We start from the raw sequence: 13,207 nt of genomic DNA on the forward strand, positions 1-13,207 counted from the left end.
ACCACCCAATCGGCATGTAGACAGACGAACCATTTTCTTGCAACTGCATTTCCCGTCTTATTCCCAACCGCTTCAAATCCTTCCTTGAGTTTATTGTATCCTTTGTTTTTCCTTCAATTGACATCAATGTTCCCAATACGGATTCGCAAATATTTTTTTCAATATGCATAACATCAAGGCTATGTCGCAATTTTAACTTCGACCAGTACGGGAGTTCGAAAAATATACTCTTCTTTGTCCAATTCAACTCATTCGTAGCTCGTTTTCTCTTTCGTTGTTTTTTACCAAATTCATTACAACCAACATCTATAAATTGTGCAAGTACATCTTCGCCAGACAAATATGGTGGAGGTTGGCCCCATTCAACAGTTCCATCAAACATTCCAGAATTTCCACGCCATCTATGGTCACCAGGTAAAAATCGACGATGACCCATGAAACATAATTTCCTCCCGTACGTAAGCCATTCAGATTTGGTATATTTGTTACAAGTTGGACATGCCATTTTCCCCTTAGTACTCCAACCTGACAAATTCCCATAAGCTGGAAAATCATTTATTGTCCACAACACCGCAGCATGCATCTTGAACGACTTGCCTGTTGACGAATCAAATGTGACAACCCCATTCTCCCACAAATCTTTCAATTCTGCAATCAATGGCTGTAAGTGTATGTCTATATCATTTCCCGGTGACCTCGGACCTGGGATGAGCAAACTCATCATGAAATATGGATCTTTCATACACTTCCAAGGTGGTAAATTATACGGCATAAGTACAACTGGCCAAGTACTATGACTAGTACTCATGTTCCCAAAAGGATTAAATCCATCTGTTGCCAACCCAAGTCTTACGTTACGCGGTTCTTCAGCAAACCATGGGTGTTCCTGATCAAATTCCTTCCACACCTGGGAGTCAGCAGGATGTGACAAAATATTCTCGTTCCTTACTCTATCTGATGAGTGCCATGTCATATCTACAGCCGTTGCGCGTGACATAAATAATCGTTGTAATCTAGGTATCAATGGAAAGTGGCGGACGACCTTTTGCGGAACATTTGCCTTGTCCGATGTCCATCTTGACTCGTGGCATATAGGACACTCGTTCAACTGCTCATTCTCTCGCCAAAATAATATGCAGTCATTCGTACATGCATGTATTACGTTGTAATCAAATCCGAGTCCTCGTTTCAACTTTTTTGCTTCATAGAAGTTACGAGGTAAAGTATTGTCTGTCGGCAGTGCCTCTTTAAACAGCTCAAGTAACATATTGACTGCCTTAATAGATAATCGACACATTGATTTTATGTGAAGCAATCTTACGGTAAACGACAACTTACTATGTCTTCTGCATCCTGGATATAGCTCACGCTGTGAATCATTCCACAAGCGTGCAAAAGTGTTATGGCCCCCATCATTTGAGCTTAATGTGTCCGTGTCACCTTCATCCACAAACATTCCCGCACCGATGTCACCTAACATTTCCTCCATATCCTCATCGTAATCATCTCCAACAATCTCTGGTTGTACATCTTCATCGATCTCTTCTTCTTCATGTGGAGCCTCAAATGAAGTTGGATATGGTTCGCCGTGTAAGACCCAATCAGTATAACCCTTATCAATACCTTTGACAAACAGATGTTCTCTCACCAAGTCTATCTTATGAGAACGCAAATTCCTGCATTCTCTGCATGGGCATCTGATACGCCCATCACTATCACATGTACCCAATGCAAACTCCAAGAATTTCTTAACACCTTCAGCATATACATTGTAATTCTGACCCAATCGATCGGTAACTCTCATCCAACTCTTATCCATGCCGACTATATTCATTACAAACAATATTGTAATGCATCAGCAAACATCCATATATCATGTACCAATTAATGAGTATGCCACCTTTCACCGGGTAGTTGGTCCTATCCCGTTCGGGATTGTAAGATCATAGTCGCCAACCTATGATCTATTATCTGTCACGTCCAACAAAATTTCGGCAGCATCTCCCCATAGTTCTCCAAATATGCTCGTTTCGTTGTGTGCACTGACGATTAACACATCGTTGCACCATCAACGAAACTGCATATCCAGAGAACAATGGATGAAATGTCAACCTCATAATGTTGGACGACAACAGATATAGTTCTATAGTTTGCGAGAATGATCTTACAATCCCAAACTGTCCACTCTGGACAATTCAAGAGTTATCAATCAAGCATTCATCCGAATTGATAACTCTCGAACGGGTCTAAGGTTTATTTTGATGAACAAAAAATACAAAATATGGTAATATATGTCAAACAATAACAACATATTATTTACACAACAATACAACAAAAACATAATTAGTAGGTATTATTTCAATATTTATTCCAGATTTTAATTTAAATATTAGTTTTACATGTTTATAATTAAGTATTTTAATTTAAAGATTTAGTAGTATCTTAATTTGAATATTAAAAGTTATTAATTTATCTTGAAGTATTTAAGTATTATTAAATCTTAACTATTTCTATTTTAATTTAAAGATTTAGTAGTATTTTAATTTGAATATTAATTTTATTAATTTATCTTGAAGTATTTAAGTAGTATTAAATCTTAACTATTTCTATTTTAATTTAAAGATTTAGTAGTATTTTAATTTGAATATTAATTTTATTAATTTATCTTGAAGTATTTAAGTAGTATTAAATCTTAACTATTTCTATTTTAATTTAAAGATTTAGTAGTATTTTAATTTGAATATTAATTTTATTAATTTATCTTGAAGTATTTAAGTATTATTAAATCTTAACTATTTAAGTATTATTAAATCTACCAAAATTTATATTTTATTTTAAAATTTTAGTAGTGTTTTAATTTGAATAATAATTTTATTTATCTAGAATTAACAATATTAAATGGTAGTAGTACATATAATTTACACAACTATCCCAAACTATTTGTATTATGTATATGAAATGTCATTACCCGTTCGAACGATGATGCCCTATGTTCGAACAAAATTAATACGTTCGAACGGTAATCCTAATACGTTCGAACGTATTCGTTCCAGATTCCAGTCGTCTTCAACAACGCCGAAAACTCCATTAATTACAAACTCTAACAAACACAAACACCAATTTCAAAGCATACAACTTTCTAACATTGCAAAATATTAAGTTCAAATCATACATTTCTATTTTAAAAGAAATACCTGACAAATTGAAGATGAAAATGAAATAATCCGAGAATAATCTGAAAATAATCACAAACTATCCTACACATATTAATCCGAGAATAATGGAGTGAGATGAACAATTTTTTTGAGCTTAAGGGCTAGTTTGAGAAAGAATACCTCTAATATGCGAAGGGTAATCTTCAGAGCACGGAGCGACAGCGCGGAGAGAAAGGAAATTGTGAGGTTCTGTCGTGTTTTTGAAGAACATTTCATGTTCGAACGGTTATTTACTAACCGTTCGAATGTGAAAATATTAAGCGGGAGACAATTCCCTCCTAATTTTCACGTTCGAACGTATAAAAAGTATGTTCGAACGTTATTGAATTATTCCCGCTCGAAAATTTATCGTTCGAACGTTAATTTCTAACTGTTCAAACGGTATTACAAAGTTTTATTTATTTTTTTTTCATTATAATGTTGAATAAAAGAACAACATTAATATATGTAGACATATTAGATGATACTATATTTTAATTGGCGGGATATTTTCCCACCACTGCAATAATCCGTTCGAACTATAAAAAATTACGTTCGAACGGTAATCCAGCTGTCTTTAATTGGCGGGATGTTTTCCCGCCATTTCCCTTGTCCGTTCGAATGTCTTATTTTACGTTCAAACATTAACATATGTGTTCGAACTGTTTATGAGTACCGTTCGAACACATATCCTTTATGATTAAATATAACTTTTTTCATCATTAAATGAAAAGTACTATAACATCATATGTATTAGTTATATATACTATCATATATAATGTAATATATACTATCATATATATGGTAATCTATACTAATTATATAGTATATATAGTAATATATATTATCATATATATAGTGACCTATACTATCATATATATTATTAAGATCATATGTATTAGTAATATATACTCACATATATATAGCCCCAAATATACTAAGGTCACATAATAAAGTATGTAGAAATTAATAAGATGATAGTATATTAGTCGTTGTCTATACTCTATGTATATATGTTGTATAATATCATATATAACTTTAGTAGGTAAAGTATAATGGAATATGTAATATGACATATATTAGTTAAGTATAAACTCATACCATATAGTACTACATGCTATTATATAGTACGTTATATATGAGTTATATCTCATATATAACACTTTGATAGTAAAGTATTATGATATATTACTATTATACTATAAGAAAATATTTTATAAGATATTATGCTTTCAATTAAAATATTCTACTATTATAATATATATTATAATATTACATAGTAGATTACAATATATATAATCTACTATAATAGTATATATATTATAATAATTTATATGAATATAAATTGATGTATTAACATTTAATATATTTTTTAATAATATTGTAAAACTTCCGTTCGAACGTGAAACAGTAACGGGCGAACGGTTTTACATTAACGTTCGAACGTTTAATATTAACGTTCGAACGGTTCTACAGGTATAAGTTTATCGCGGGCTTCCTTCCTCTCACGCCGCCGTCTCCACCGTTTGAAAAAGTGAGAAAACGTTTGAACGCACGCTCTTCACCGCCGTCTGCCGTCGTGATCAACACATACGTACAACATTTGTCCTCCCAACTAAATGTATGTACTTTCAAACTCATTTTACCGTTTATTTTATAATTTTATGGTTTTATTTAGTTTTTTTCCTTAAAATTATATTTTCTCATTAATAATTACCGTAGAACATCATAAATCTATCGTAGGATGTTTAGGAATGAAGAATACTTTGTTTTTGAGTCGAAGAAACCACGGAATCGAAACATTTTTGAGTATTTTCATGGCTGCTGAGTTGACTCAGCCATGGCCGAGTTAGATCTGTTTTACGTTCGAACGGTATTAACCAGTACGTTCGAACGGTAAACCTGTACGTTCGAACTTTATAGACACGTTCGAACGTTATTAATTTTCCGTTCGAACATATATTTATACGTTCGAACGGTAATTATTAAGTTAAATCCATTAACATTTTATTAGCTTATTAAATTGTTTTCATCGTTTAATTGATTATATGTTCTATCAATTAATTTATTAAATTGCTATTAGTATATAATTTTGTAAATCTTTTAGTCGTAATTAGATTTTATCACTAATCTTGAATGTATATTTTATTGTTTTAATTGCAGGATCATAATAATGTCTTCTCGGGGCCGTAAACGTGGTAGATCAGGAGAATCTTCCATCCAAACAGTTCGAGAGCGGACCGTTTTACTTGAGCGACAGGTAAAACTGTCTGATTTTGTCGCTCTTATATGGGAGGGTCATTCCCTCCCATCAGTATTTAATGATCGTGGTTGGGCACCGATCTTAGATCAGCGAGAAGAAGGAATGGAGCTCCTTTCCTTCATTGAGATCGTTACTGAGTTCTATAAAGAGCTCGGTGCTGCTAGCCCAGACGATGGAGGGGCATATAGGATCTCTGTCCGAGGAGCTCCTGTTATATTTTCAGCGGATGGACTCGCTGCATATTTGGGTATTCCTAGGCTTCTTGATGCCTATCCAAACCTACCAGTACGGGAGTCTGGTCCCTCAGGTGATGCAGCTCAGTCTCAGGACGAGGGACTAGATTACACAGATGAGATAGATACACTTGCTGATCACGAGGTCAGGGACTTGATTGTTGGTCCAGATGCTCCAGTGTATGATGGCTCCAAGAGTATTAGGCAGGCAGATTTATCTTCTTTCTTCAAGATTATGAATTTGATCATTGCCAACAATATTGACCCACGGCAGCACAAGACCGAGGTCGGCATGGATCGAGCGAGATTTATGATACGGGTCGCTCGTGGCATCCCGATCGACCTCGTTGGTTATATATTTGAGAGGATCCGATCAGAGGCACGGTTTATTACGACAGATATACTGCCGTTTGGGATCCTCCTCACTCGATTTTTGCTACATGCCGGGGTTGTGCCCGAATCTGCCGAGCGTTCTCGATTTCCGATGGCACCGATCAACAGCACCACCCTATCACGGAGCACGGGACACTCTAGATTTCGTTTTCGTGGAGCTGTTCCAGATAGGGCTGAGATTCAGAGAGATGGGCAGCCAGGAGATACTGGAGTATCGGCCGGTGAGACATCTACACAGCCTGAGACATCACGCACATATATTCGCGAGGAGCTGGCTGACATATTGCGTGCTGAGATCGGTGTACACACATCAGCAGTGATTGATGCAGTGCATACTGCCATGTCTGAGTTGCGTACAGAGATTATGGCTACCGTCTCTGGGTTACGTACAGAGGTTGATGAGTTACGTACAGCGATTAATGCCAATAATGCAACTCAGGTCACAGTTAGTACTCGACTGACACAAGTAGAGACACAATTAGCTGCAGTCGAGGATGTGTGTAGAGACCTCGCATCATAGTTTTTATTTTTTATTTATATTTTCTTTTGTTGTAATTATGAACAATATATATGACATTTTGATTGATAATATTTGCTTTATTTGGTTGATTAATATGTATGTGATTGATAATATTTATTTACTAAATATCTTATTTAACGTAAAAGAAATCATTAAAATATTTTAAAATTAATTACATAAAATTAATTAATGAATTTGTATATATGATAGATATTTTTTATATTTTGAGTTTCGTACCGAGATTAAAATTATACCTTCGAATGTATAAATGTGGTGCTTGAATATGTTCTAACTAAATATATTCCGTTCGAACGGTTTAGAAAGCTTCCTGCCAGGATTTGCCACCAAATATGTTCCGTTCGAACACAACAAATTATCGTTCGAACGTTTTTGAACTTTTCCCGCCATAATAAAGTAATTATCCGCCAAATTTTACTGTTCGAACGTAATTTTTCACGTTCGAACGGTAAAAATTTTTTGGGACGATTTAATTCGTCGCAGAAAAAACTGTTCGATCGGTTATTTTGACGTTCGAACGGTTTTCTAAATTCATCGATTTTTTGGGACGAAATTTAAATTTCGTCCCAAAAAATGACTTTTAGGGACGAAAAAAATTTCGTCCCTAAATAATTTCGTCCCAAAATCTCAAATTTGTTGTAGTGAAGTGACCGATCGATCTTGTAATGGGTCTATATCGATAAAGAACGAAAAATAGACACAAGTAATGGATATTGTAATATTTATGGATCGGAACATTTAATGCTATTTAAAAATTTTATAGGAATCACTACAAAAAAAAAAAAAAAACATTTGAGACAGAATATTTGTGATGACAATGATCATTTGGGATAAAAACAGACTCATTTTAACAAGAAATAATCATTTTCGCAGGATATAGTTGGCAATAAACAAATAATTTTCTTATAGTGAATATTAATAAATATTATTAGAAAAATACTTTAATATCACAAAAAAAATTTACAAAAATAAACCGTTAAACTAATGTGTCTTGATACAATACGTTATATTGTAAAATTATATTTTTATTGTAAAGTTGATCTAACGTGTGTTTTACGTTAGATTGTAAAACTACATTTTATTATAAAATAAATCTAACGTATTATATAATGAACTTATATCAATTTGTAAATTTACTTTTGTATAATATCTTTGCTAAGTGTAATACTTCTCATGATATTTTAATATTACCGTTGTATATCTCTATTCATCATAGAGAGGGGACTCAAATTCGGACAAAAACTTCAAAAATCTTAAATCCTTTCTTTCAGACGATGGACGGCATTTAGATTCTTTCTTTTTTTACATTCACAAATGGCATTTTATGACTGCTCCGATCCAATATTCCTTTCCAATTAAGTTGGATTTTCCTCCTTGCAACCAACTGCTAATAAAGAAATATCAAAGCTAAGCCAAGTTACCAACACTGCCGACCTTGTAAACCGATTCATCCACACACAAACAACAGGTCCTGCCAAAACCGTACGTATAATAAGCCATCAATATATTCAAAGATTAAATGCTTAGAACTTCGAAACTGAGCCATGCACCAATTCTTTTACCAGTGCCATATTTTCTTATGCCATTAGTTCTTTCTCTTCTTCTTCTGTGTGCAATCAACTAGTGATGGAGCTTCCCAAGAACCTTTTACCCGACGAAGCAAGCCCGGAGTGGTTGAACAAGGGAGACAATGCATGGCAGCTCACCGCAGCCTCCCTTGTCGGCCTCCAAAGCATCCCAGGCCTCGTGATCCTCTACGGTAGCCTAGTGAAGGGCAAATGGGCTGTGAACTCTGCGTTCATGGCATTCTACGCATTCGCAGCGGTGCTTGTGTGCTGGGTTGGCTGGGCTTACCGCATGTCATTCGGGGACGAGCTAGTTCTTTTCTCGTTTGAGAACTCCAGTTTCTTGGGCAAACCAGGCGTAGCGTTGGACGAGAAGTATCTTCTGGGGCAGGCGTTTTTGGGGATGTTTCCGACGGCCACGATGGTGTTCTTTCAAGGAGTGTTTGCGGGGATTACTTTGATTCTGGTTGCGGGTGCACTTTTGGGGAGGATGAACTTTCGTGCATGGATGTTGTTTGTGCCATTGTGGCTTACGCTTTCATACACAGTGGCTGCGTTTAGCATATGGTGCCCACATGGATGGCTGGCGAAGCTTGGGATAATAGACTTTTCTGGAGGATATGTTATTCATCTCTCTGCCGGTGTTGCTGGATTCACTGCTGCTTGCTGGGTATTTAACAACATTCATGTTAGTATAAATATTTTGAAGATAACTAATCCAATACTAAATAAGAAAATAAATCATTAGTGGGTCAGGCCGACTTGATCTGAACTAAACCCTACAAATTTTACCAATTACTCAAGCCTAATTTTAAAATAAGAAATTAAAATGATACATTTAAAAATAATTTTATAATTTCTTTTACAGTCCACAAATATGATAGTGATACCTATCAAAAATGCTAAAATTTCCTTAATTTGAATATTTTAATTTTACATAATTACTCTTAAAGTTATAGATCAAGAGTTGCATGCATGTGTATCATAAAATAAGTAGAGGCAAATTAACTACTAAAAAACTAAATGCAATCATAAATAAAATATCAGCACTAGATTATATACAGAAGCATACTAAATTAGATTCGGTTCTTGATTAAATTTTTGTTAAGGTTTCGTTTGGATAGTGAGATGAGATGAAATGATTTTAGATGAAAGTTAAAAGTTGAATAAAATATTATTATTATTTTGAGATTTGAAAAAATTAAATTATTTATTATATTTTGTGTGAAAATTTAAGAAAATTATAATACTGAGATAAAATAAAATGAGATGAGATCATTTCTATATCCAAACGGGGCCTAAGACTTGAACATCAAAGTCTTTTCCCATTTATATTTTAATACCACTCAAGATCTGAAAAGGGAAAAATCAAAACCCTATTTCAAAACGATCTTAATTGAAATATGCACATTTTCTACTTTTTTGTACTGTTTATTGTAACTAAAAACTATATCAAAACCCCCCAATCCCTATATAAAAAATATATATTTTTGGAATTAATTTAGAAATTATACTCAAATAAAAATACACCTATACACATGATCAAAACAAATATAGGTCAGCATGGTGCAAGAAATTTTTTTATTTATGACTAGTTATTTTTAAGAAAATGACTATTTTTTATTAAAATAAGTTTGTTTTCGTAATAAATAATCTTTTTTATTATAAATAATTAATAAAAAATATTTATTTTTCTTTAAGGAATGACACGTATACTCAAGACTGTAATATATAAATTGCAGTGTTTATAATATATGTGTCGGAATTAATTCTTAATTTTTAAATTGCAGGTGGGTCCGAGAAGTGAGAAAGATAGGAAAAGGTTTCCTCCGAACAATATTATTCTGATGCTTGCAGGCGCAGGTCTGCTTTGGATGGGGTGGACAGGATTCAATGGTGGAGGTCCCTTCGTGGCCAGCATAGATGCATCTCTGGCCGTCCTTAACACACACGTGTGCACTGCCACCAGTTTGCTGACGTGGCTCTTCCTCGACACGTTCATCGTTGGCCAGCCCTCCGTGATTGGTGCCGTTCAGGGTATGATCACTGGCTTGGTTTGCATCACACCTGCCGCAGGTACCTATATAAATATATATATATAAATATATATATATATATATATTAATATATATTGAGTCACGATCCAAGCAAAGGATGGTTATGGGTTGGTTCTAATATTTCTTATTTCTTAATGCTATTTAGGGAAAAATACAAATGATTTCCTCAAATTACCACAAAATGTACAATCCCTTGATTTATCCCTAAGTAACCATAGAAATACAATTCCTTTATTATGTTCGGTATAATTCATTTTAATTAATGGATGACATTTTTTTAAAATAATAATAATCTTACAAATATATTTTACAAAAATTCCCTTCATTTATGGGTGTGCACAAAGACCGGATTTTATCGGGCCTGACCCAAAAATCTTTTTTATTTCTAAATTTTTATTTATTTATTTTTCTAAATTTTTTACATAGGATTATATATATTGTGTCATATTTTTTACATAGGATTATATTGTAAGTTTTTTATAGTTTGAGTGGTGATAGACAAAATTGATAGCTTTACATGACTCGTTTGGATAGTCAAATGAGATAAGATGATGTGTAAATAACAGTAAAATAGTTTTTGAACAATAATAAAATTATTTGTGAATAGTAATGAAATTGTTTGAGTTAAAGCATTTTTAAGGTGTTTTTATAGGTTTTTGGGAAATGATAGAGAAAATATTGAATAAAAATATTATAGAGTTAAAAATATTGTTAAAATATAATTTTTTAATATTATTTTATTTTGAAATTTAAAAAAGTTGAATTAATTTTTATGTTTTGTTTGGAAGTTTATGAAAGTTTTAATAATTAGGTAATGATTAGATGAAAAAATTGAAGATTTGAAAGTGAAAAATATTTATATTTGTGATGTTTGAATGCTGAGATAAGATGAGATAGTCTTACAATCCAAACGGGACCGAAAGAGTTACAAGTATGGTACTAGTTTGGAAGTGATAGAAGAGTGATTGCAAGTGTATGGTACTAGTTTGAAGGGTTACGTGTATTCTCCCTGATACTTCCATGCATTGATAGTAATAAAAGAGGCCGTCTAAAAACCAAATTTTGTATTATCAATTTCTAGTTTATAGAATTAACATTAGGTTTAAAAGATCGGTAATACCAGAGTCGACGCCATAAATTTTACTGAAGTTTTACAAAACAATTTGTTAAACGTTGAAATCAAAATGAAGCCAAAACTATATTTATTGCATTAGGGATGTAACTCTAATCATAAGAACCGTCAATTCAGTTTGTAGGATTTTTCTAGCAAAACTTATAATCTCTCTAGCATTTTCCTATTTAAAATGGTTAGGATGACGTAGTTATATATATTTAGTTTGGATAGTGAAACTATCTCAACCCATCTCATCTAATCATTATAATTTTTTTAAACTTCTAAATAAAATACAATAAACAATTTAAATTTTTCAAATTTTAAAACGAAAATAATAGTAAAAAATAATATTCTAACAATATTTTATTCAACTCTCAACTTTCATCTCATTTCAATTCACTATCTAAACCAGGCCTTAGTATGTTTTATTGCTATCTTTGTAGTCTGTTTTATTGCTATCTTTGTTGGTTTGTTCTTCTTATTGAGTTTCCATGCAAATCATGCTAAATCACCTGGTACTTAACAGGAGTTGTGCAAGGTTGGGCAGCCATTCTGATGGGTTTGATCTCAGGTAGTGTTCCATGGTACACAATGACAGTGCTCCATAACAAGGTTAGGTTTTTAAGACAAGTTGATGACCCCATGGCCGTTTTCCACACCCATGCCATTGCCGGAAGCCTTGGCGGCATTCTCACCGGCATCTTTGCCCTGCCTAAACTTTGCCGCCTATTTTACATGGTGCCTGATTGGGATAAGTACATAGGGCTAGCATATGGCCTTCAAAATGGTCGAACTTCTGCAGGTTTTCGACAGCTGGGGATTCAGCTTTTGGGCATTTTTTTTGTGGTTTGCTTGAACATTGTCATCACTAGCTTGATTTGCTTGTTCATTAGGTTGATAGTTCCACTGAGGTTGGATAATGATGAGCTGCAAATTGGTGACAATGCAGTACATGGAGAGGAAGCTTTTGCCTTGTGCGCTGAAAGAGATCAGAGATTTGTGAACTCCTCGAATAATACAGTTTATGATGCACAAGATCAGTTCTCGTCCATTTATGTTACAAGGACTTTTGGTGAAGTTCAGATGGTTTAGAAAATTCTGTGAGTTAAAACTTGTTTAGGCTTAGCCAGAAAACTAGGTTGGTTTATGTATTGACTTTTTGGTATTTTATGTAATGATGATATGATTTTGTCTAGCTACATCCCCCAAGCTGCAAAAATCAAAGGCAAGAGAAAATCTTTTATGAATACTTTCCCTCGCTAAAAGAAAAGCTTCAACTTGTCTCCTAAATATGAAAGTTAATCTGGCCACGTATAACATAAAATGTTTTTAATGTAGAACATAATGTTATGATCGATAGATTAGACAATAAAATTTAAAATAAAAAATAAAAAAGATCGATAGATTAGGATAACTATTCTGAAAAGTTGTATATATCCATTGGTGATACTAACCAAGCATTGCATCCCTTGCTGGAAGGATGTCAACATTGTTAGTGCTGAAATAGTCCCTAGCTTATGAAGATAGATAGGTTAAGAGAGTCCCTTCAAAATTTGTATGTATAATTCTTTACTCTATTGTAAAATGAGGGGTGCCCAATAGTGGAAGTTTCCCCTTACACTTATCCAAGGGAAGCAAGGCTAGGCATTGTGCTTTGTAAAGTGAGGGGTGGTCAATAGTGGGCGTGTCCCCTTACACTTATCCAAGGTAAGCAAGATCACTTGGCATTGCGCATTTTTAAATGGAACAATGGGGATCCCTTCTTCCTCTTTATGGCTAAGCTTAAATGCCAGTGTTACTCGTGTGACACCTGCAGGCTCTGCTTGGGATTTGACGAAACTTGAAGGGTC

General features: G+C 33.8%; 1 protein-coding gene across 1 annotated transcript; it reads left to right on the forward strand.

Moving 5' to 3' along the window:
* Positions 1–8,175: 8,175 nt before the first annotated feature.
* LOC108995808 (ammonium transporter 2 member 4-like) lies at positions 8,176–12,603 on the forward strand. The gene is made up of 3 exons (XM_018971434.2): positions 8,176–8,856; positions 9,977–10,262; positions 11,884–12,603. Exons 1-3 carry the CDS (start codon positions 8,248–8,250, stop codon positions 12,447–12,449), a joined length of 1,461 nt encoding a protein of 486 aa, XP_018826979.1. The 5' UTR covers positions 8,176–8,247; the 3' UTR covers positions 12,450–12,603.
* Positions 12,604–13,207: the final 604 nt, after the last annotated feature.

Source organism: Juglans regia, chromosome 11 (genome assembly GCF_001411555.2).
Source record: "Juglans regia cultivar Chandler chromosome 11, Walnut 2.0, whole genome shotgun sequence".
Taxonomy (NCBI): domain Eukaryota; kingdom Viridiplantae; phylum Streptophyta; class Magnoliopsida; order Fagales; family Juglandaceae; genus Juglans; species Juglans regia.

Coding starts and splice junctions, on each gene's coding strand:
- LOC108995808 (XM_018971434.2), top strand. CDS start 8,248: ATGGAGCTTCCCAAGAACCTTTTACCCGACGAAGCAAGCCCGGAGTGG. Junction 8,857..9,976: donor GATTCACTGCTGCTTGCTGG/GTATTTAACAAC, acceptor TTTAAATTGCAG/GTGGGTCCGAGAAGTGAGAA. Junction 10,263..11,883: donor TTGCATCACACCTGCCGCAG/GTACCTATATAA, acceptor GGTACTTAACAG/GAGTTGTGCAAGGTTGGGCA.